This window comes from Triturus cristatus, chromosome 7 (genome assembly GCF_964204655.1).
Source record: "Triturus cristatus chromosome 7, aTriCri1.1, whole genome shotgun sequence".
Taxonomy (NCBI): domain Eukaryota; kingdom Metazoa; phylum Chordata; class Amphibia; order Caudata; family Salamandridae; genus Triturus; species Triturus cristatus.
In genome coordinates, this window is record NC_140590.1 from 1751816323 (window position 1) to 1751839958 (window position 23636).

Genomic DNA, 23636 nt, shown 5'->3' on the forward strand with positions numbered 1-23636 from the left:
CCTTATGCTAATTTTCTATGTTTGATTTATTATGCATTTTGTCAGATTCTGAGACTAATCATATTTTCTATACTGTAATGTACTTTATTCAATTAATAAACCTTTATAATTTCAACCTTATATCTCAAGAAGGCTTTTTTGATTATGCCACTTATTGACAATTGGGACTTTAATTGGGGCACATTACCTTATCCAGTCTGAATATATTGTTCTGAATATTTTCAAAATGCTTCCTTCAAATTCCCAACAGAGTAGGGATCATTGCAGGACGTTCATTGCACAGTCAGCCCTATCTAGGGAGTAAAGTGTAATGCCTATTTTATCCTGTCTGTCACCACCAGGAAAAACCTGGCGGTGAGGGACAGGAAAAAAGAAAACTGCCCCACACCATGGAAGAAAAATCCCATGATGTGGAGGTCATTATTTTTTTTTTCAAAAACAAACTTCTGCTTTGAGAGTCTGTTTTTTGAAACACAAAAAACTAGTGATAAATATGACAGCCGGCTGTCCTGGCTGAGGGTACTGTTTAGCAAACTTTTCATACATTGACAGGAACTGCGTTGTCGATGGTTCCAGCCCATCAACCGAGTTTTCTGCCAGGCTAGCAAACAACTCAAAATTGTGTGTTCTGAGGTCCTGCTGAAAGGTGGATGGAGTAAGGTCCTTTCATCAAACTCTAGGTCAGGCCCTTAGAAACCTTATTGAGACAAGAAGTGTTAAAATTCAATACTCCCCCCCCCCTTTTTAAAGGTATTTTTCTTTTTCAGAAGTCGAAATACTTCTATGTGCAACTTGTTGATAACAAACAATATCTGTGGCATATTGATTTTCAAACAAAAAGGAAAAAGTTCCAATGGAAGGTGTTCTTGTCTACCATGCAGATAATGAATTCCAAAGATTGAAAGGGCATTTTAAACTTGCCAAAAGGTTTACATTTCTGACATATTTTTTGCCTTTGAACATTTCCTCAAATCATTGTTTACAGGTAAATACTAACCTGTGTCATAACAAGTGCTGGGCTTGTTCATTAGTCTTAGCATCTCCAAGCATAAGGTTCCTGTTTAGTGCCACTGTTGAAGTGGGGTATCTGTTTAGTGCCACTGTTCATACTTTGAGGCATCTCTAGGAAAGATTGTTTTTAGATGAAGAATTGCACTTACAGTCAAAATGCAACCTTGAAGCAACAACAGGAGTTCCTGGTTTGTGAGATGTAAATATTTTACCTTTCATTGGCAGGATTTTGTAATGCGTTTCAAAGGTTTAGATGATCACTGGATTGGTCTGTCACGTGAGCCAATGGGGGAGTGGAAATGGCCTAATGGAAACAAATTCAACAATTGGTGAGTTCTTCTTTCTTTTATGTAACCACTGTTGTATTGTATTAGCAATATCCACTTAGTTATCATCAGTATAGCCCAAATTAGTCCAGCTTGGAGTGACCTTGAAGGTCCAGAATACAAAGCCTTGGGGTTGTTACTAGGTTTGAAATGCATAGAAAGAAAACTTGTACGCGGTCCAAATTTTCCAAGCGGAAATTCAGGTAAGATCCTCTCATATATTATCTATTGCCCCATCTGAAGTGCAGAAAAGGGCTCCCTACATGGAGTTGATGTTCCGATGAGTCCTATGTTAATGCTTTGCAGAACCCTCAAGGCTAAAGGAAAATTCAAGGATACAGACTCCTACTAAGTATATTCTCAGCTTATAATCAAGTCAATATGAGCAATCAGCAACCTCCTGCTCCCTGTCATCTGTACCCCTTTCACCAGTACCACAGCACTTTCCAAGCAAAGTAAGATGCAACGTGCCATACTGAAAGTATACAACTATAATTTCCTCTACTTACAAGATAGCTGATCCATTGTGTCGTACTATGTTGAGATGCATAGTGTGATGGTTATTTTGAAAGTATATAAATCTTGTTTTCTGTTCTGTCTTGCAAGAGTCCCCCAAACCCAACTGTCCAGCTATGCCAATATTTTGGTATATTAATTTCTTAACAACTACTGAATGAAGTTACACTAAATCACAAAAAGCACGCTTCCTGGACCATAATCTAGCCTCCTGCCAAAATTTGGTGTAATTCCGTTCAGAAGTATTTGCGATAACATGCTCCAAAAAAGTCTGCATTTTGAAACCCCTGCTTTTTCTTGGACTCTGCTTAATGCTTCACCACAAAGTTTCCCATGAAGAAACTAGATAAAAATTAGCACATTTTTGGAATGTTTCGTGATGATTCGTCAAACGGCACAAACATTATTACCAAACCAACACAAAAAGGCAATTTTCTATGGAAATATGGACCTAACTATAATTATCCAGTATTGACCACCAATGGGTAACATATATATATATTCAACACAGCTTCATTTCTTCCAAGGGAAGAAAAAGACTGCACCCCACTTCATAATAGCATGCAGAAGTTGTAATGTCACTGAAATATAAACCATTGACTTGTTTCGACTCAAGATTGGTATTTTTCAATGTAGCAGTACGTCAATGCAAAAACAAAATGCACCAAGGAACACAGGAGAAATACATGTAATACAAACATATGGAATAAAGGAGATACCCAAATGTATACTGTCTGTTAGAATGATCCATTATCATACCCATCACATGCTACAGGGGTTCAAACCCTCAAGGCTATGTGTCAGAGAAGGGAAACAATGAACTCTCCCGGAAGTAATAAGATCGCCCCGAGCCTCGGAAAATGCTACTGTGCTAAAAGGGCATACTAGAGCCCTCGCTGAGCTAAAAGAAATGGACTTTAAAGGTTGAACTTACATGCCTTTCATGAACATTTCCCAGGAATAAGGCCATCTTCCTACAAACAAGTCATGAACACTTAAGGGGCGAACGGAAACTTCTAATTTTTTACAGGATCACCTCGATAAATTTTTCGCCTTTTCCAGTATCTGAGAATAATTTTTTCAAAGTGATTAGGAATAAATAAAATGAATGAGCCTTGAGAAAGTTACATATAGTAACGAAACACGTGTCGGCTGATCTGGCGGCTTCCATTCTGCCACTACTTTGAAGGCTCTAGGATTAGGACCTTCGCTTTGGCAATTTTACTTGCTTACAGTGTTTAAAATAAGAAATACCGCAAGTGAAGAATATTTCAAGGCATCTTCAGTCACCTTACTATGTACTACTTATACAAAGTTTGTGCATTGTTTCGGAAACCTTGGATTAAAAAACAAAGTTGTATAGAAAATATGTCTATTTGATGCTCTCTTCTCCTTTGTTTGAAATAATGCTCGTGCCTTTAATGCTTTGTCACCTGTGAGACAATTACATGTAAAAAGTTAATGAACTGGGTTCCTCGAATTGGCCATTTCTGTAGCGGATTATTACACTGAACTTGTGTACATTAACGGTTAGAGTGCCAAGGTATAACTGTTTCAAAATTTGATTGTAATAACGAGTTTCTTTTGAATATTCGTTAAGTCACCATCCTTGGTAGTGGGATGTCTTTATTACCTTGAGGGGCACCGTAATTTATAAAGAATTTAAATCAGAGATACACATAACTGTATAATTGATGTGCGACTTTTAGACCACCACTACTGTGTTGTGAATTTGTAAACAATGAACTTGTGCTATTCCTGCTCTCTTGGTTACCTATATTTATTGTCATGTGGTTTAATGCTGCAAAAATACTCATCTTGTAACAAAGATTCGATTTGAGATCAGAAGAAGAACCATCTATCACCCCAGTGGGTATACAACAATATAACACATTAATGTGCTTACGCCTACATCTATATTTTAGGGATTACTACAGTGCTTGCTTTAATAACAACATTGGCTTACAAAGATATTATATCCACATAAACCATCACTCCACTGTTCAAACTAATATCACTCTCAGTATATAAGTACATACTCACTGGAAAAAAATTAAAGTTAAAGTGACATTCATAGTTAGGCATTTGAAAAAAACCTTAGAAATGTACTTAAAAAACAAAGGTTATAGTTTGGTGGGAAAGGCAGTTAAAGCGTACTGTGTTAAACAAATAAAAACCTCTGAAATTCCCCAGTATTTGTTATCTCAAGTAAGTGTAACTCATACCCTCAAGTAACCACAACCCACTCCCCCGCCATGCACTGTTTTCTCATGAATTAAATAATTTCAGATATTGTAGTGATGTTATCAATGATGTCATAGAACATGTTATGAGTGTGTGTAGTAATTAGCAGTGAGTGGTAAAGAAATGCGTGGAAAAGGCATTTGCGTTGTAATGGTTGCGTTGTAAAGACGTGTGGTTCCGGCGTACAACCATATAAGAGACACAAAGAAAGTGCTCACCATCATGACAAAGATCGTGAAGGTTGAAACATGACGGTGGAGCTGTAGGACTGACTGTAAACAAACCATGAAACCTGCAGCACGCAGAGCTGCAGCCGGTAGAAGCTCAGTTCAAATAAGTGGCATTTCCCATTTGTTCTCTGAGGCAGACGAAAAACACTGAACTGAATTACACCAAACTTGAAATTAGGGTAGAGATTTACTAAAGGAATTTTCCTTTACTTGCAGTTATATAAATCTGTCCAGTAGTTTTTGAGAAATTAACATGTAAAGCATTATTTGGTCGGGATCGAAAAAGTTCATTATAACCATATCTAAATCGTTAAACCGTTGAACCTGATTTTGCACACATCTGTAGTTCAAAAATGTAAACAATATTCACATCTGGTTGGATGAGGGAACATTTACTTCTGTCATATATTTTGGGCCCATGAACCCTAGAATAAAAAGTTGAGCTCAAGTATATGAAGCTCACTGATTGGTTTGCCACAACGCCATAGCAAATGTTCGTATGTGCCATTACAGGATGTGAGGACTTTTCCTAATGTCCTAAGAAATTTGTGAAAAGAGTCATAATTGGTTAGTTGGAGCATCCCTATACCCTCTAGCTCAGGTGTCAAGATCACAATGCAAACTCCTCCCTATGAAAAATGGTTTAAAAAAAAACATTGATTTTTCCTCGGGCTCCAAAACCTTGGGCTGAGTGTGCAATCTATTGCAAGTTCGCAGAGGTCTGCTAATCGTGGTTAAGAACCACAAACCCACAGCAAGGTTTATGGCAAGGCTCTGTGAACCCACTGAAAGCATGTGCTGCAGAGCTCATACATTCCATACAGTGGGACAAATGTTCATCTACCCTGAGCCTATGACTGCTGTAAGTGTCATTTAGAAATTCCCATGTAGTAATCATTGGCTGTTGGTAGCAGTTTTGCATCACATTCATGGGTGTGCTGGCAAGTGACCGTCTCATTGATAGAACAGTCAAATGAGTGCATCATCAGGGATGCACTTTTTCCCTCCCCTTTTTGTTTTGGGGCATTTGGCATGGAGCAATGACTAGCAGCCATGAATTATTCCGCCTCACATGCCCACTTCCTCTGTGCATGTGCCTTAGGGCCTGATTTAACGCTTGACTGATGGGTTACTCCTTCACAAACGTGGTGGATATCCTGTCCACCGTTCAAGTGCCATAAGGTATAATGCACTAGGCTCTTGCTCCTCAGCTCTGATTCTTTATTTTCTCTGTCCCTCTACTGCACAGTGCACTGGTGCTTCCATTCTCCAGGCCTCTTTGCCTCAGGTACTGAGGGTGTTCCACTGACAGTGCACTCTTGGTGGAAAATTGAGGCAACTGAGTTATTCACTGCCCTTAATAAGGTGAGTCCAATACTGGATGCAGACATTGATTCAGTCACTTCCAACTTTACAGGTTGGATTGACTCTGCACTCACACAACTAGCCCCGGAGAAAATTGTAAAAAGTTTTAGGAAATGTCCCTCAGCCCTGTGGTGTTGAGAAAACTCAAACAAATGTGCAGAGCAGCCAAATGAACTTGAAGGAAAGAATACGACCCAGAAGAGAAAACTAAATACAACATATTATGCAAGGACTCTAAAGATCTTATTACACTAGTAAAAACCCAATATTTTTCTGATAAAATTAGGGCGGCAAGAAATTCTTCTACAGAGCTATTTAAAACAGTAACCAACCTTTCCAACTGTGATCATGGAAATACCTTTATCCCAGATCAAACCTTTTGTAATGATCTGGCCAACTTTTTCCAAAATAAAGTCAACTGTGTCTATAAAGAATTTGCAGCTTTTCAGATGTTCAGTGTGGATGTATGACGTTACAACGCATGCTGTTACAACGCATGCTGTTACAACGAAAGTTTTCCAACGCGAGTGCATTGACAACGCAGGACATTACAACGCAAGTCTTTACATCGACTTGCACTAGATGGCGTGCTAACATTAAAAAAGTGTAATTTACTATTCCAACTCCAGTCCACGTAACAGCAGGGAAGGTGTTGGGATAGTAAACTACACTATTTTTAATGTTAGCAGGCCATCTAGTGCAAGTCGATGTAAAGACTTGCGTTGTAATGTCCTGCGTTGTCAATGCACTCGCGTTGTAACAGTTTCGTTGTAATGGTAGTGCGTTGTAAAAGTTGCGTTGTAAAGGTTGTTCCCCGTTCAGCGTAGGACAGACCCCCGTAATCGCATCTTGGCCTGTATCACTAGAATCAAGGGTTAGTAGGACTCCCCCAGATGCTCTGATTAAATTTACAAATGCAAATGAAACAAATGATGGGCGGTATGCTGAACAATGCAAACATTCACCCCCAGTCACAAAGATCTGGGTTTAATCCATTGTTCTTATTAAATTTACATTCTTAACAGTGGATAAAGTTATTAGATTAATTGAGGACACTAAATGAGGCTGGAAAGGAATGGCATGGTGAGCAAAAAAACGATGGATTTAGGTCCAGATCTCTGTACTGGGGTGAATGTATGACATTGTTCTGCATTCTGTCCATCAACTGTTGTTTTTGCACTAAATGAGGCTCCCCCTTGGATCCATGTCCGCCTTTCATTCTACAGCTTGTTCCTGGAGTGATTGCAACCCAGCTGATGAACCTATTAAACACTATCCTAAGGGAAGGCTATTATCCAATGGCCTAGAAGAAGGCATCAGTCATTTCTGTTCTTAACCTCTTCGACGCTCATGACGAGCCCAGCTCGTCATGAGGCACAGTGGAGCTGTGCTCATGATGAGCTGGGCTTGTCCTAACCGTCGTGGCCCGCCCACGCGCGGTTGATTCCCCGCCTGTGCGGGAGAATCAATCAGTGGGCTGGGTCATGACGAGCTGGGCTCGTCGCGAGCACAGCGCCACCGCCGCTGCCCCCCCCCCCCCGCGCCACGGGAGAATTACCCCCGCGTGGAAGGGGTTAAGAAACCATCACTAGACCCCACTATGACTAAAAACTACTGCGAATATCTTGCCACCCTTTTCCTGTGAAAATCTTGGAACAGGCCTTAAATGAGGAGATTCTCATCTATCTTGATTCCACTAAAATCCTGAACCCCTCGGAACATTGCTTCAGGCCAAGGCTTAGCACACAATCAGCTCTATTTGTAGCCGCTGATGAGATCCGCAGGGTTGTTGATGAGGGAGGTAGGGCAGCCTTGATTCTCCTAGACCTCTCAACCGCGTTTGATACCGTGAACCATGGGGTCATTATTAACCGACTTGAGGGTCCGATATAGGAGGCCCTGCCCTGGCATTGCTGAGTTCTTTTTTAGCAGACAGAGAACAAATTGTTGAGTTGTGCACCTCTAAGTCGGCTGCCTTTCCTCTGCCTTGTGGGCTGTCTCAGGGGTCTTGCTTGTCCCCTATACTTTTTAACATGTACATCTCTCCCTTGGTACAACTCATACAAACCTTTGGCCTAACTGCCATCTCCTATGCAACGATACACAAATTATTGTATCATTCCCGGGTGAGGGTGCCACAGCAGCAAGTCATTTTAATAACTGTCGTCTCAGGTCGCAACATGGATGCAAAGAAACTGCTTAAAGCTGAATGCAGAAAAAAACAGAGGTCATCCTATTTGGAAAGAAAACTCTGTCCTGGGACAACAAATAGTGGCCAGGTGATCTCGGCCCACTACCTTCCCAAATGCAGAAGGCAAACAATGTAGGAGTCCTTTTTGATGATCATTTAAATTTCTCAAACCAGATACACTGCATCCATCCTCTTGTTTTTACTTAATCGAGGTACTAAAAAAGATCTTTATATTTTTTCCCAGGGAATTGAAAAAACGATAGTGGTAGCACTGATCCTGTCAAGGATAGATTACTGTAATGGCCTCTATTTCTGAATAAATAAAGGGCTTCAGTCAAAATGACGATCTCTGCAGAACTCAGCAGCATTGTTACTTTTGAAGCTACCTAAATTCAGTTCTGTCTATAAATAGATTCAGGCACTACAATGGTTGCCAGTCGTGGAATTCAAGGCGCTCTGTTTGGCCCATAAAGTCTTGCATGGCTCCGGCCATTTATACCTTCAAAATCTGTTTATCTGGTACTCCCCTCGGAGACAGCTAAGATCTGCCACAGCTAAACTGATGGTCATTCCCAAAATAAAACAATGGTCTCGGCAATATTATAGGTAGAGCTATTGGTATTGCTCATTATTTTTTTTATCATTTTTGTATCCCTAAATAAATTGTATTGTCATTTCTATTGGCATTACCTTTTTCTTTTTGCATATGTGATACCTATTGCATTAGCAGAGAGAGAGTGGGGTAGTGAGATAGAGTGAGTGAGGTATTGAAATAGAGAGTGAGGTAGATAGAGAGTGAGGTAGATAGAGAGTGAGGTAGTGAGATAGAGAGTGAGGTAGATAGAGAGTGAGGTAGATAGAGAGTGAGGTAGTGAGATAGAGAGAGAGAGGTCACACTAATCCTCATTTAAAAGGTCACTGCAGGAAGCAAGATCAGAAGTCTGAGTGGGGGAGAGTCACCGAGCGAGTCTGCTCTCCCCTAGGCATAACCTGTTAGAACGCGTCCAAGCACAGCATTCTGCCTCAAGGCGCTTCACAAAACCTTAAAGTGTTGCCTTATTCCAGATATCACCCACTGGGCTGGTTATGGCTCTGGGATACACCGTCCTACACAATAACAGCTCTCTCCGAGAGAGTGGGTGTATCCCACAGCCATAACCACACGGACGAGTTACCTGCCCGCGGGTGTTAATAAGGAATGTTAATAGCCAAGGAGGGACACAAAGAAGGCATGGGAGAACAGTGTGGGGGTTCTGAAGCAAGAGGGAAGAAAGCAAGCAGAGAGACATCACAACACCCATAGCACATACACAAGCAGGCGCATGGGTGGACATAGGATGAAATCACGGGCAAACAAACAGAAATACCAGGAGCATTGACAGAAAGGCAAGCACATACAGACAGGTACACTTGTTAACACACGCAGGTAAGCTGACACACAAGCAAATAGTTACAGATACACGGAGAGACAGCAAGCTTCAACTGATGTATAGATAGAAGCGCATGCATACCACAGTCCACAAGTCAGTTAAACTCAGACAGAAAGACAACCACACGAACACCTGGAAGCACGGTTTGTGCACACACCATAACAAAGAACAATGCAGTCCAACATGCTCGCAAAAATATACGTAGAAATTCAATGGCACATGTAGCCAGACAGGAAGTGATAAACTGTCCAACGAGATGACTAGAACCGCAAAAACCACAACTGGTTCACACGATAGAGAGACACAAAATTACAGCACACAATATATATACCAATTATTGCGCAAATTAGAAGAAAGGCAAAGTATCTTGGTACACAGACACAAAGGTCAACAGGCCAACCCGCACATCGCCAAGCAGGGAAATACTTAATGACAGACAGGCACCGACGGAACCGACACAGAGACACCTAATCGGACAGGCACACTAAAAGGCAAACACACAAACTGTCAAAGGTACAAAGTCAAACAAAAACAGGCACAGAGAAACGCCAACAAACGGACATAGAAATATGAAATCAAGCAGGCACAATCTACAAACTGGCATATAGAGACAAATTCAGACAGTCATACAAATAAAAGGACAGGCACATAGATACACTGCCACAGAGACACATACAGAGGCAAATACACAAAGATGGACCAAGACTTGAGCACAGCAGCAAGAACACACTCTCAGGCCAGCCATGTAAAGTCACAGTGCACAAACAAACTCCAATGGACGCAAACGGATATGCCCCGTGAAAATAAAATAACACATTTATGCAAGCACATATAACGTTACCAGCCTACGCATACACACAACAACGCATTCAGAAACGGAGCCCCGCCAGGCAAGCTAGACATGCAGAGACAAGTACTGAGTTATGTTACGATAGTTGACGCCATGGGGTGGTGATACCAGGTGTGACCGGTAGGGCAGAGCCCATAATGCACCTGTGTGGGGTCAGTGGTACTCGATGTGGCCTGTCAAACATAACCCACGCTGCACCTCTGTGTAGTGTCCGATAGCGGTGCTGACTGTGGCTAGTCGGGCAGAGCTCGTGCTAAGCCAGTGTCGAAGCCCTGTGCGGACTTTCGGACTCCGTCCATACTGCACCCATCTGGGGCCATGGAGGGAATGCTCGGCATAAGCCATAGTACACAAGTTTACTGTCCGTGGCATAATGCATTATATATTTATATTACACTAATGCGGAGCCTATGGTGCAGGTACTGGCTGCAGCCGATCGGGCACTAATGCGGAGCATGTGGTGCCGGTTGAGGCCGCAGTAGGCCAGACAGGCAAAGACCACTCTGAGCAAGTGTGGGTCTGGAGCTGTGAAGCTAGTGCTGCATGCAGGTAGTCGGCCCCAGCGTTGGTTCTGTATTGCCAGACGTGGACTGTCAGGCCCACGCTGCACAACTGTGGGGGGTCTGTGGTGCATTCCACTGCGGACTGAAACCTGCACCAGAAAGAGCTCTCTGCAGCCGGTGCTGGGTGCGGCTGGTCGATGTGAGCCCACACTGCAGCTGCAGCAGCAGCAGCATTCAGGCCAGCTGCCACCGAGCCCAGGCTGCGTGCCGTGGAGCAGGCTGTGCCCGTACCGCAGCAGGATAGGCCATCTGCCAGCATGCCGCTGCTAGTGCCTGCTGCGTGTAGTGGAGCTCAGCCCATATTGCAGCAGCGTGGGGCAAGCTGTCGTCATTCGCTCGCTGCTCAGTGCCACTGGTCACATGCGGCTCGCCCTACGGTTCTGCAGAGCCAGTTGGATTGGAAGGTAAAACACGGAGGTAACAAAACATGCAGAGCAGGGGGAGAGGACGCCATATACACCGCCGCCTTTCTCCGAGGCGAAGCAGAAATGCCTCGGAGAAACGCAGTGGCTTTTTCAGATTCGGGGGCATGTTTCTTTTTCTCTCCTCTTGCCATTGGCTGGAGGAGAGAAAAACACCCCTGAGAAAGGGCGTGGCTAAAAAGTGGAAACAACAGCATGGAACACGCCCCCGAATCTGAAAAAGACAGAGCCTATTTAGAGGGACGGCTCTCTCCTCCAATGGCTGGCCTCCGTTTAGGAAGCCAGCCAATGGAGGAGAGGCAAAAAGAGAGGCGGGCTAAAGAGCCACTCTCAGAAACATTAAATCTCCGACTTCCGGTTCTGCCTTCGGCAGACCGGACGGTCCTCGACCTAAAAAGGCCATCTGAGGGGCAGAAGATTCTCCTATTTGGCTGATAAACTCTGAAATTCTCTGTCCCTATCTTTAAAATCCCAACCCAGTCATCCTCTCTTTAGAAAACCACTAAAGACATGGCTCTTTGCCGCTTCTCCTAATTACATCTTTACATCTGGGTATCTGTTTACTGAGGTTGCTGCCAGCTGCAAGATACTTTGGTGATTGCACACTTCATAAAAATGCTTACTTACTCTAGTGCCAGCCCTTTTGTGTACATGTAATTCACAGCTCATCTGTGCTTCTATTCTTGGCATTGACTCCCCACCCTCTGTGCCTCTCTTCTCTAATCTCCCTAGTTCCTTTTCTCCCCTGTTTGTCTACTCTCCTGCCCACCATAGCTACTTCTCTCTGCCCCCCTTGCCTCTCCTCCACAGCCTGTTCTTTACCTCCAGTCCACGTGCTCTGCAGACCCCCTGTGACTCTGGCCTCTCCTTTGTACTCTGTGTGTCTATTCCTGAGTCCCCTCTGACCCTGTAGTTTTCAGCCTCGCTTCTGTTCCTTGTCAGTTCCCTCTTGCGCCTCCCTCGTATCAGGTATATTCTAGAACTGGAGCCAGAGCAGTAAATTACCAGTCGGAGCGACCACAAATGGGTGCAACTGAAGGCAACAAATCTAAATCTGCGCAGAACAGCCGAGTTTGTAGAGGTCTACAGATGTACACACAAATGGTGGTGCCCTGGCCTACATGAAGGTTGTCACAAAACCCCCGCAAGGTGTGTGGCCACTTCTAAATCAGCTTTGTTCTCGTTTTCCAAAATTGGTGGTATTATGCTTGTTTTTTTGTGCACATTTCCTTTTGTATGCTGTCTATTTGTGAATGTGTGGGCATATGTGTACACTTATGCCACATGGTATGTTCACAGAATATGCCTTTCTGTTTTCCATGTCTGTTATTGTCTTTTTATAGTTCTGAATAGGGGTGGGCGGAATTTGCGAAATTCACTTTCGCAAATTATCGCGAAAATGTTAAAAATCTCCGCAAACACGCGAAAATATCGCGAAGATGCGGAAGTTTTTTTCCCGCCCGTTCGAGATATTTTCTGCGTGGTCGCGGCTCGCCAACTTACCCATGCGGTTGCTCGCGGGCACGGCCATCTTGTTTTCACATGTCTCGCGGTGCATGATCGCGAGAAGAAAGACGTGATCGCGCGACGCATGACGTTACTGCGGGCGCGAACTGTCACGAGACAGCGCAAATGGCTACCAACAATACAACATCTCGTGGAGAACGCGACCGGATCGGGAAAACTTGTCGGCGAACGCGGGGATTCAGGTAAGGCGATCGCGCGCACGCGAGAATGTATTATTTTACAGCGCAAGCAAAACATTTCCGGTAAAATGCGGATTGCGGAAATTTTGACATTTTCGCGCTCTCCGCGGAACGCGAAAATGTCCAATTATCGCAATTTCCACGAGCGGAACGGAATTTTAGCCCAGGCCTAGTTCTGAAGCTCATAGCTCCCATAAATAGCAGCCTAAAATATTGGGGGCTCATAGTCTAAGGGTGACACCCCCCTCACTCATTTTGGAGAATGCAATGCATCTCTTTGACTGCTACTGTTATTGGTCAACCCAACGGATATTTGAGAAAATACTTGGAAATTGTGTGGACTTGCTGAAAAAAGGTCAGATTTGGAGAATATTTCAAAGTGTATTTTCAAACGGTAAATGTTATATTGTAATGTGAATCTGTATGGAATTTAAAGGAATTTTTATGTCGGATGTGTTTACTATTCTTACAAAATGTGGTTAAAAAATGAATGGCAAATGTGTTTTAAAGTAAATTACTGAAGCAGCATTTGTATTGGTATTGGGTATTTGTAAAGCGCGCATCTCATCCCCAGAGGGATATCCTGGCGCTAGACTGTTATCAATACTGGTTCTGATCATAGGCCTAAAGCGGCTATAGCCATGTTTTCAGTTTTTTATGAAATGTCATCAAATCTGACACTGTGCGTAAATCCTAAGGGAGCTTGTTCCAGTGAGTGGGACTAAAAAGTTAAAAGAACGGCCAGCCATCAGGGATTTTTTGATTCTTTTGCAAGATATCAAAGCCGTTTCAGCTGACCTGAGGTTCCAGATAGGTTTGTGAAAATTGACTTTGTTCAACAGTAATGTAGGGCCGTGTCCATAAAGTGCGCTGTGCGTATGGCACATTGACCTAAAAATGGCTCATTTACAGACCGGAAGCCAATGTAGCTGGTCAAGGCAGGCCGATGCTGAGCTTTTTTGCTTTTATTACAAGTAGCTTTAGCAGCTATGTTTTGAATAGTCTGGAGCTGTGTAAACAAATATTCAGCCATGCCTACATACAATGCACTTCCATTATCGATCACACTACTGATTAAAGCTAGGATTATGTGCCTTCTCCAAGCTACTAAAATCCATGGGAAGAGTTTCCGAAGGATACACCGCAGTCAGAAACAATCCCGCAAGCCATTGTTACTTGTTCTTGTAGGTACAGGGCATTTTCAATAAGAAAGCCCAGATTTGTAACCACTTTCTTTGGTTTAAGTGCGGGGCCTAACATTGTTGGCCACCACAAATCACTACAGAATTTTTCATCACCACCAAACGACAAAATCTCTGATTTATCAGCATTTCGTTTTAGAGAGTGGACATGCATGAAGGCGCTCTGACCCCTCAGAAAGGCACTCACATAGATGAGCCTTTATCTCGTTGTACTCGTTGATAGAGATGATCTGGTGTGTGTCATCAGCATACATCATCATCTCTAATGCTCTTTTTTTACATTGCTAGACAGTGGGGGCAGATAAACATTGAATAATGTGAGGCTCAGGGAAAAGCCCTGAGGAACTCCACAGTGCAAATATTTGGGGCTAGATCTGAAGGGTGGAAGCTGGACCACTTGCGAACTATCACTTAAGAACAAATAGAACCAATGCAAAGTGGCTGAGTGCAGTCCAATTTAGTGCTGCCTTCAACATAGGTAATGGTGAGACCCAGTATCAAATGCTGCGGAAAGGTCTAATAGTACTGGTTCTGCTAATTCACCTTGGCCTGCTAATAACCTGATGCTATCAATCACCTTCAAGTATGTTAGTTGTGGTGCTGTTCTTTGCACTGAATCCTGTTTGAACTGGATCCAGAATACTCTAACTCTCTAAATATTGAGTAAGTTGCGCTCCAGTACCTTAGCCAAATATGGCGCCAGTTAAATGGGGCAATAGTTGGAGAGTGTGGAAGCATCCACTCCTTTCTTAGCTAATGGCACAACTAAAACCTTCCTAAAACTTTTCGGAAACTGTGCCTCCTACAAAGATTTATTTGGGAAAAGTGTTACCTGAGATGCAATTACGGGGATTAAAAGAGAATAGACAAAACGGGGGCAAGAGTCCAGTGCTAACTCAGGCCCCACAATTCCACAACATTGGTGAATATAGCAAGTATTTCACTATAGCTATACAGTGGGGTAGGGTTTTCAGAAAAATAAGTGTCATGGTGTCTTTTAACGCAGCCACGAGCCTTTCAGGTTGAGTTCTGAAATGAGTGTGGCCATGCTGTTGCTTGGCAGAGATTTCTTCTTGTGACCGAAGGCAGAGATGGGGACAGCACCACACTCATAGTCCACAGACCTCTCCTGACTGCAGTCTGTGCTTTTCTAGTGGCCTGTGTCATGCATTCTTTCTTACTAAATTTCCACAATTGTCAAATAGTCTAAATAACAGAATAAATTTTTTGGATATCACCCTAGCATACTACTTCTTTTAAACCATCAGTGGCGGCAGTGACAGCGAACAGCCTATACTACCCAATGAGCGACCCTTTTATGTTATTATTTACACTCACCAAAGATATAAAATTCTGTGATACCATTAGTAGAATGTATCAAACCAAACAGATTTGTAAACTGCACATGTTTCTTTGTATTTGAAGGGTGCATGGGTGTAATATCTGGGAGTCAATTCCCCCCCAAGAATTAACACCCATTCCCCTACACCGCTTACCTCCACAGGTTTAACATCACAGGAGACTCCAACTGCGCCTACCTGAACCATGAGGGAGCCAAGAATGCAAGATGCTACGGGAATAGGAAGTGGATCTGCACCATTGGTGTTATCTTGGGGCAACGTCTGAAATCACTCTTTGTTGGAGGCGCCAACCTAGACCAGGAAAAGACATAAGACAAAGGCTGGAAACCTACATCTGCAGCTGCCTGACTCAGTTGTATCCCGCTCAGCACAATCTGTTTTTTTACCACCACTGTCTTTTGTGTTATTTCCAACTAGGCTCTTGAGTTTGGTGTCTAATTTGAGGGCTACACTGGACTGATGAGGGGCAAGAAGGGTTGCAATTTGAGGTTTTCTGAGTCAGTGTAGATGTTTGTGTCCATCAAAGATACATGCAGAATGCTCTGGTAGATGTGGAAGAAGGGATGTATTAGCTGGGTAGGGAGGTGGGTGGGTGGGTAGATGGGAGGGAGGGCTGATGGAGGGTGATTTGAAGCAAGTGCTGCGACTCCCTGCAGGAGATTGAAATTCTCACATTCTATTGGAGATATGCTAATATAGCCTTATTGCTGGCTGCCGGGGGCTTTACCGCTTGTTAATGGCCCTGAACCTGAGTTAAAAACCTGAGACAGAGGCAAGGGTCTCAAGACGCTGGGGTGGGGGTGCAGCTACTGCTTGAACAGCCAGGTCTTGAGACGTCTCCTGAAGGTCAGCAAGTCCTGAGTTTGCCACAGGTGGGGGGGGGGACGTTCCATGTCTTGGCAGGGAGGTAGGAAAAAGATCTGCCGCTGGTGGTCATCCTGTGGATGTGTGGAACGGTGGCGAGGGCGCGGTCAGCGGAGCGGAGCAAAGCTGGCGGTTCGGGGTGTAGAAGGTGAGTCGTTTGTTGAGGTATGCTGGTCCGGTGTTGTGGAGTGCTTTGTGAGCGTCGGTGAGGAGCTTGAAGGTGATCCTCTTGTTGACCGAGAGCCAGTGCAGGTCTCTCAGTTGGTCTGTGATGTGGGTGTGGCGGGGGATGTCAAGGATGAGGCGTGCAGAGGCGTTCTGTATGCGCTGTCGTTTTTTCTGAGTTTGGCCATGGTTCCTGCATAAAGGGCGTTGCCGTAGTCCAGTCTGCAGCTGACGAGGGCCTGTGAGACCGTCCTTCTGGTTCCGGTTGGGATCCATCTGTAGATCTTGCGAAGCATGCAGAGGGTGTTGAAGCAGGAGGAGGAGATGGCGTTGACTTGCTGGGTCATTGAGAGTGATGACTCCAGGATGAAGCCCAGGTTGGGTGCAAGGGTGCCTGCATTGTGGGCAGGATAGTTTTTGTGGACGAAGGGACATCTTACTGCACAAAACATCCCTTTGAGGCCTATTTCTCTTTCTATGCCGTTTCAAAACATTACTAGACAATGCTGTATTTCCAAAGCAGATGTAACTACATGGAGCACATGTTTATAATGTTTTTTTATTAGCAGACAATAGCAATCTTGAGTGGGATTGCATGGCAATTTTCAGTAACCGGATATTCAGCATATGCCCAGTGCAGCATAGGCTTCAGAGTCCCAAAAATAGATATGTTAAAGACAAACACTACGAACTTATTTTACATTTCATGTCACCGATTAGTTTTCTGTAATCTGGTACCAAGTTGGAAACTGCAAGCCTTAAAAGCTGCTCCAGATGTATGTCTGTAAGTTTATTTCTGAGTTTGCTCTTCAACAGTCCCATTGTGGAAAATGAACATTCGCAAGCATATGTTGACCCAAACATACAAATTACCTTCTGGGCCACTGTAAAAAGAAGAGGAAACTTGTCAGGGGGCACAATTTTCCAGAATTCTTCGGGTGCTTGCCCCAAAAAAGATGCTTCGAGGGCTGAATTGTGCTGCATGTCAATGAGCTCTATTTCTGCTTGAGCCCTTTCCATGCCAATAAGGGCAACAACGTCAAGATTTCGTGCACTCACCATCCAGGGGTTTTCAACCAGCCTGAACAGAGGGGTGAGGGCTCGGAATTGAGCAAATCGTCGTTTGATCTCCCCAGATATTTCCTCAAGACATGCACCAAGGTCTAGGTTTGACAGAATTTCTTGTGCATCTGGAAACCTCTGCATCACAGCTAAGAGTTTTGGGAAGTGGGTGAAGTCACTATCATCCAGCTGCTCTTTGAATAGCACAAGCTTACTTTCAAAAGCATAAATACCATTCATGAGGGAGTACACAAGCTGTTGTTTACCTTGCAGGGTCAAATTAAGAGCATTAAAATGTGTGAAAATAACTGAAAGAAAATGGAGCATAATAAGCCATTTCACATCCGTTAGTTCTGGGAACGATTGGCCTCTACTGTTAACAAAGAGTACAATTTCAGGAAGCAATGTGATGAACCGCTCCAGAACATTCCCTTTGCTTAGCCAACGCACGTCAGTGTGCATCAAGACGTCGGTATATTCTGCTTCAGATTCCTGCAGCATTGCTTTAAAAAGTCTATGGTTGACTTTTGCGTCAAAGCTGTGCAACAAAAGTGCGCAACCTGATGCAAAATCATAGCAAATCTGGGCCAGAATTTGTTTCTGTCAAAAAATTATTTTGCAATGTTTAACCTGTGCAGGTCATGGCCATTGCTGCAAAATTAGAAGTCCGATTTGGGAGCACACTTATATTTGCACCTTAATCGGTATTCACGGGAAACAGATCATGAGGAGAATAAGGAAAGTTTGAGCAATGACGGTCGACATCACACGGATTTATTTCCCAACTCTACTGGTGTATTTGGATCTCTGCAGAAATAGTGAGTCCTGAATGGACCTGAATTCTCAGCCGCCACTTGCCTGCAAGTGGTGGAGTGAGGCACAGTGGTTTTGCCAGACCAAATGAGCCCTGCATCTTGTCAGTGTACAAACAGATTTGCCAGGCGTGTGCTTTTGGGGGTTCAAAGGCTGCTCTACCAGAGATGGTATAAGGGAACTTATAAATTCAATAACATGCAGGCGCATTGAACCTTGTATATGTGTGGGCTCTGGAAGGAGGAAAACCCTTTCATTGGCAGTTTCCTGCCCTTTTTAGATGTCAGAGGCTGTCCTTGGAGTTTTGATGACATCTTCTGCTTCATAATGTTGAGGCGAGGTTTACCTGCCACTGTGCGGAACGTGGCAGGGATGGTCAATGCCCACTTGTTACCGTAGGACCTCGGGCATCCAAAAGTGAGCTCTGCAGTCCTTCTTAAAATACAGGAACGAAATACGTTGAAGATTTTTGTCCTGCCTTACTAACATCAACGTACATCATCAGCAGTTGTCATCGCATCATCAGTGCCACCTTTGTAACTCATCAGAGTATGCTGGGTACTCCGATGGCCTGAAGTGTGAAGCAGCATTCATTGATCTCAGTATGACACAGTGCTGATTACTGATGGCCCTCTCTGGTGACATTGCACTGCCCAAGTCAGGAGTGTTGTACAGCCACCGGTAATGACTTAGGGACTGATTTGGATCTTGGCGGACGGGTTATTCCGTCGCAACGCTGACAGATATCCCGTCCACCAAAATATAAATCCCATTATATCCTTTAGGTTTTATGTTTCAGCAGACGTAAGATCCGTCACCGTTGTGAGCGAGTAATCCATCCGCCAAGATCCAAATCAGGCGCACAATCCATCTAAAATATTGTCCCACAGGGCCCTTCTCAGATGGTGGACATCAGAGAAGGAATCAATTCCTGAAAAATGTATGTCTAGGAGGTACCTGCGATATCCCGCGACAGATGCCACGCTTGTACACGACATGACGTATCTACCCCGCTGGAGATAGAGTCTACGCTCTCGGCTGACGTGGAAATTGCCTGTGTTTCAGTTCTGAAAGGAGCAATGCATGTAATCAGTGGTGCCCAGTAAGACTAACCCTTGTTATTTAAGTTGTGAGGCCATGTCAATTACAAAACATTCACCCCCAGATGAAGCTTCAAGTTACCACCCAACCACTCGTGTGAGCTTTGTGTTCAAATGTGGCTGGACGTCTATGTTATGAAATATTAATCCTGTGAACAGACCTCAGTCACTTTGAGTTGGGTCAACGCTATATTAAATACCAAAAATTAAAAAAATAGCGGTATAGTTGTTGCTGATATAAAGCAAACAGCTAAATGATTGGTAAATTCTGGTTAAATTTGTTTTATTTTGCGGATTGTGGTCTTTTCTGGATTTTCCCCTTTCATTTTTGGAATTAGTTCTAAAAACCTTTTTTCTCTAAACTCTACTAAAATCTCTTACCCGGACAAATAAGGGATCACTGAAAGTCATTTTGATATAAAAATGGTCACATAGTGTATTTGAAATGTTGAAAAAAATACGAAATATCTGAAAAATATTATTTGGCAAATATTATGCATTTTAGAGAGCAAAAAGAAAATCTTGACTTCAGACCAAATGTGTAACAAAAACATGGCATCTCTAGATTATCACGGACGACTTGTGAAGTCATACTGCCCTCCCTAGTCCGAATGGGTCATCGAGGACCCTTCTCCAAAGTAACTATGAGGGAAGATGATAGACGGATGCCCATGGTGGTCTGTGAGCTGTGTACGCACAGGTGAATGCTTCACCCACCATCCTGTGCTTTGCTGCTATCTTTGCAAACAGCAATTGCTGCAGAAGCATGTGGATAGCACAGGCCTTGTGTGCAGCCGATGCAGTCTGTCAGCTGCAGTTTGTGTCATCTGAGGGATTATGGTGAGGCATAGATGGAAATCCAAGGAACTCAGCGAGCGGAGAGGAAAAAGCCAGGTCTTTACAGAATGCAAGTAAGAAAGTGCAGCTTCTTGGGGGCTCAGGAAGGGAGTTCCACAGTTTCGGAACCCAAAAAGGAGGGCCCTCCCATGCAAGCCAAGGAAAACCTTGTCACAGTGCACAAGGCCAGGCTCCAAGATCTCAGCATGCAAGTTTGCTGACACAGCGCCACCAGATCCTATTCATACTGTCGGCCTGCTCCAGCTCTGGTTTGGAAGATGTAGGCCGGGGCTTGTGCTTTGAAACCGTGAACCAATGAAGCTCTCGGAGAAGGTGTGCTTCAGGAGCCAGTGCAGAAGTCTAGCCGCTGAATTCTGAACTATCTGTAGGCGTCGGATGGATGCTTGATCTATTTCTATCTACAAGAGGTTACCATAGTCCAATCTAGACAAGATTAGGGCTTGGCGCACAGTCCTTTGGGCTGATTGGGGAATCGTCCAGATGAACTTTTTCAACCAATTGAGCACAGCGAAACAGGTGGCAGTAACCTTGATCCTCTGCAGATTCATGGAAAGATTCTCATCCAATACAACGTTTGTGGGTGACTTAGAGCAGGGTTGATACATGGCATAAGCATAGCTACCACTGGTGCAGCAGGTGCAGTGGAACCAGGACCCAGAGCCCTGAAGGGCCCATTGAACCCTGACAAACATATCTTATTTCCCCAACAGCTGTCAAAGGGGACATTTTCCTTGCATGCACCAGGTCCGACGGCATCCTAGCTATGCTACTGCAAGCGGTGGCGGAGGACTAGCTAGTGAATTGATTTTGACAAGAAACATCTATTTTGTACAGAAAATACTTTACAAAGCAAAGGCAGGACACGATTGTCTAAAAGGTTCTGGTCTGGGGAAAGTGGACACATTTATACACTTTGTGCTCTGTTATACACACTTCCTGTGTCGTGATTCACTTATTATCATTATTTTAGATTTGTAAAGCGTGTAGCTGCCCTAGGGCTTTCCAACGCTGAGAGACAGGTTTGCAGACGGAGTCTGGAGGAGGATTAGAAATGCCGCAAAACCAGCCTGGTTTTTATTGATTACTTACTGACAAAATGAGCAACGGCAAATCCTACCTCAAGGTAGAGACCCTTGCCCCGAAAGGTTTTTGCAGTATACAGTTGCATAAAAGCACTTAGTACTATGTGATGATAATGCTGTTCTCCTCAATAATTGTCAAAGAAGGTTGTGTTCAGTGTAGGATCTGCTGGTCCGGATCCATGACGGACATTCCCAATAACCACTAGCCAAGTAAATGGGACCCTTTTGTTTTCAAGGTATAGACACATTTACATACATCGGGCCGATTCACAGAACTAATCTGAGACAAAATCCTAAACTTACTACTTTTGGTATTCACAGAAGGCATTTAGTAGTAGTAAAGTCAGGATTTTGTCTTAAGTTTGACTTAAGACAGACTTAAGACAGTCTTAAGACAGTCTTAAGACAAACTTAAGACAGACATAAGACAGACTTAAGACAGACTTATGACAAAATCCTAACTTACTACTACTAAATGCCTTCTGTGAATACCAAAAGTAGTAAGTTTAAGATTTTGTCTCAGATTTCTGTGAATCGGGCCCATCAAATCTAAATGGAACCAGTTACATAGTCAGTGGTGATCCTGAAAATGCATTATGGATCAGATCCTCTTAGACCTGCATTGGACACCTTTCTAAACTTTTAGTTACACTTCTTGATATTTTAAGTAATGTAAAATAATTTATAGACATACTAATTGTTATGATATCTCTAAGAAATAGGACTCTTAAACTCTTGCATGCTTAATTCAAGTGTCTCACCCAGCCCTGGTGTATCCTTTACTCGATAGTACGGGTAATCCTGCATTTGTACTGTGAACAAATGACAATTTTAAGGACTAAGATGCAATGGTAGGTGGGCTGAGAGAATCCAGTGTAATTAGCATCAAACAAACTGAGATTTCTAAGAAAATGTAAAACATTCTGTGTAAATTGCTTTGGAATTTAGGAATATGGGCCTTTGCGCTCCTTAAAATGCTTTCTGATTTTCACATGAGGAATTGATATGAAATCCCCCTTCTTTCAAATTCCTGCTCTCAAATGTGTGAACTAATTGTCATTATTTTTTCTGAGTTCCTATCTTTCGATGCATCTATGATTCACAATATTTTCTCTGTATGTATTCGGATGCATGTAGAATATAAAAACTCTGTGTTATGTAGTACTTTTTGCAAGCTGAATATGTTTTGTATATGATTATGAAACTCTTTTACAAACTGCACTATGTTACATGAGATGAAATAATGTGTAATTCATTGTTTTTGCCTTATATGGAAGGCGATAACTGGTGTTAACTGCCCCCCACACATAATTATGAAAATTAGCTAAAGGTGGAACTAGATATTGAGGAGTAAGGAAAATTAACAACTGTGATCCTTGACAGCACCTGGCTTTAAGGCTGTCCCCTCAACAAGCCATCTTTTATGTTCCTGCTTCAGACTCACACTGAACTTAGAATGCTGACAAGATTAGCTAATGCTAACATTCAAAGCAATGTGATTTGATGAACCAACGTTAGCATCACAAACAGAGCGCTTATCTTTCTTTCAAATGCTCTAGGATTATTGGACATTAATGCTTATTAATTATTTGCATTGATTTGGGAATACTTCATAAGACAGATGAAACTAGACCTCTTCCCAGTATGTAACATTTCCTTATAGTATGTACCAACTCTAATATCATATATATCTTTAAAGTCAATATGATGTTTTTGATATCCATGTGGTGTTTTAAAGTGTTGGTATATAAAAATGATCTTTAATGCAACCTTGCTCATGTTAATATGCACTATCCCTTATGCTAAACCTACATTTGAAATCAGTATTTTTAGATAGTAGCATTTGAACATCATCTTTTAAGTGCTTTAAGAAATACTGATAATAGACTTAAAATCATGTATGTATCTTCTGTAAACCACTGTGTGATCTTGTTAAAAATGACTAGCAGAACTTTACATTTTCCTTTAAAATGTGATGGCACATTTAAATTAATAGTTCTGTGCAAACCATCAGCTGGAAGATCATTTTCTTTATGTAAAGCAGTCAGTTCAACTTTCCATAACATCTAAAAATCTCTATTAAATGTTACCCCTTTAAGATGGCTTCTCCCCATAACCGCATGCTCTTTGCTGCTGTATCCATCAATGCTCTACTTTTCTGTATGTCACAAGCGCTTTGTTCTTCCCAATCTTCACTTAAATGCAGCGTCTCAGCTGGGAGATTCTGATAAAGATGTTAAGCCACCCCTTATATCATATTTTGTCCTCCCCTCGT

The 23636-nt window shown here is 43.0% G+C and overlaps 2 protein-coding genes across 2 annotated transcripts in view; one reads left to right on the forward strand and one right to left on the reverse strand.

Moving 5' to 3' along the window:
* LOC146812996 (C-type lectin domain family 2 member B-like) overlaps positions 1 to 17334 on the forward strand; it is a 159513-nt gene extending 142179 nt beyond the window's left edge. The window contains exons 4-5 of the mRNA XM_085620013.1: positions 1237 to 1340; positions 15561 to 17334. Of these exons, the coding sequence (XP_085476139.1) occupies positions 1237 to 1340; positions 15561 to 15729 (273 nt within the window). The 3' untranslated portion in view covers positions 15730 to 17334. The remainder of the gene's footprint in view (positions 1 to 1236; positions 1341 to 15560) is intronic.
* On the reverse strand, positions 17131 to 18009 carry LOC146812997 (general transcription factor II-I repeat domain-containing protein 2B-like). The gene has a single exon (XM_085615241.1). It carries the CDS (start codon positions 18007 to 18009, stop codon positions 17131 to 17133), a length of 879 nt encoding a protein of 292 aa, XP_085471367.1.
* Positions 18010 to 23636: the final 5627 nt, after the last annotated feature.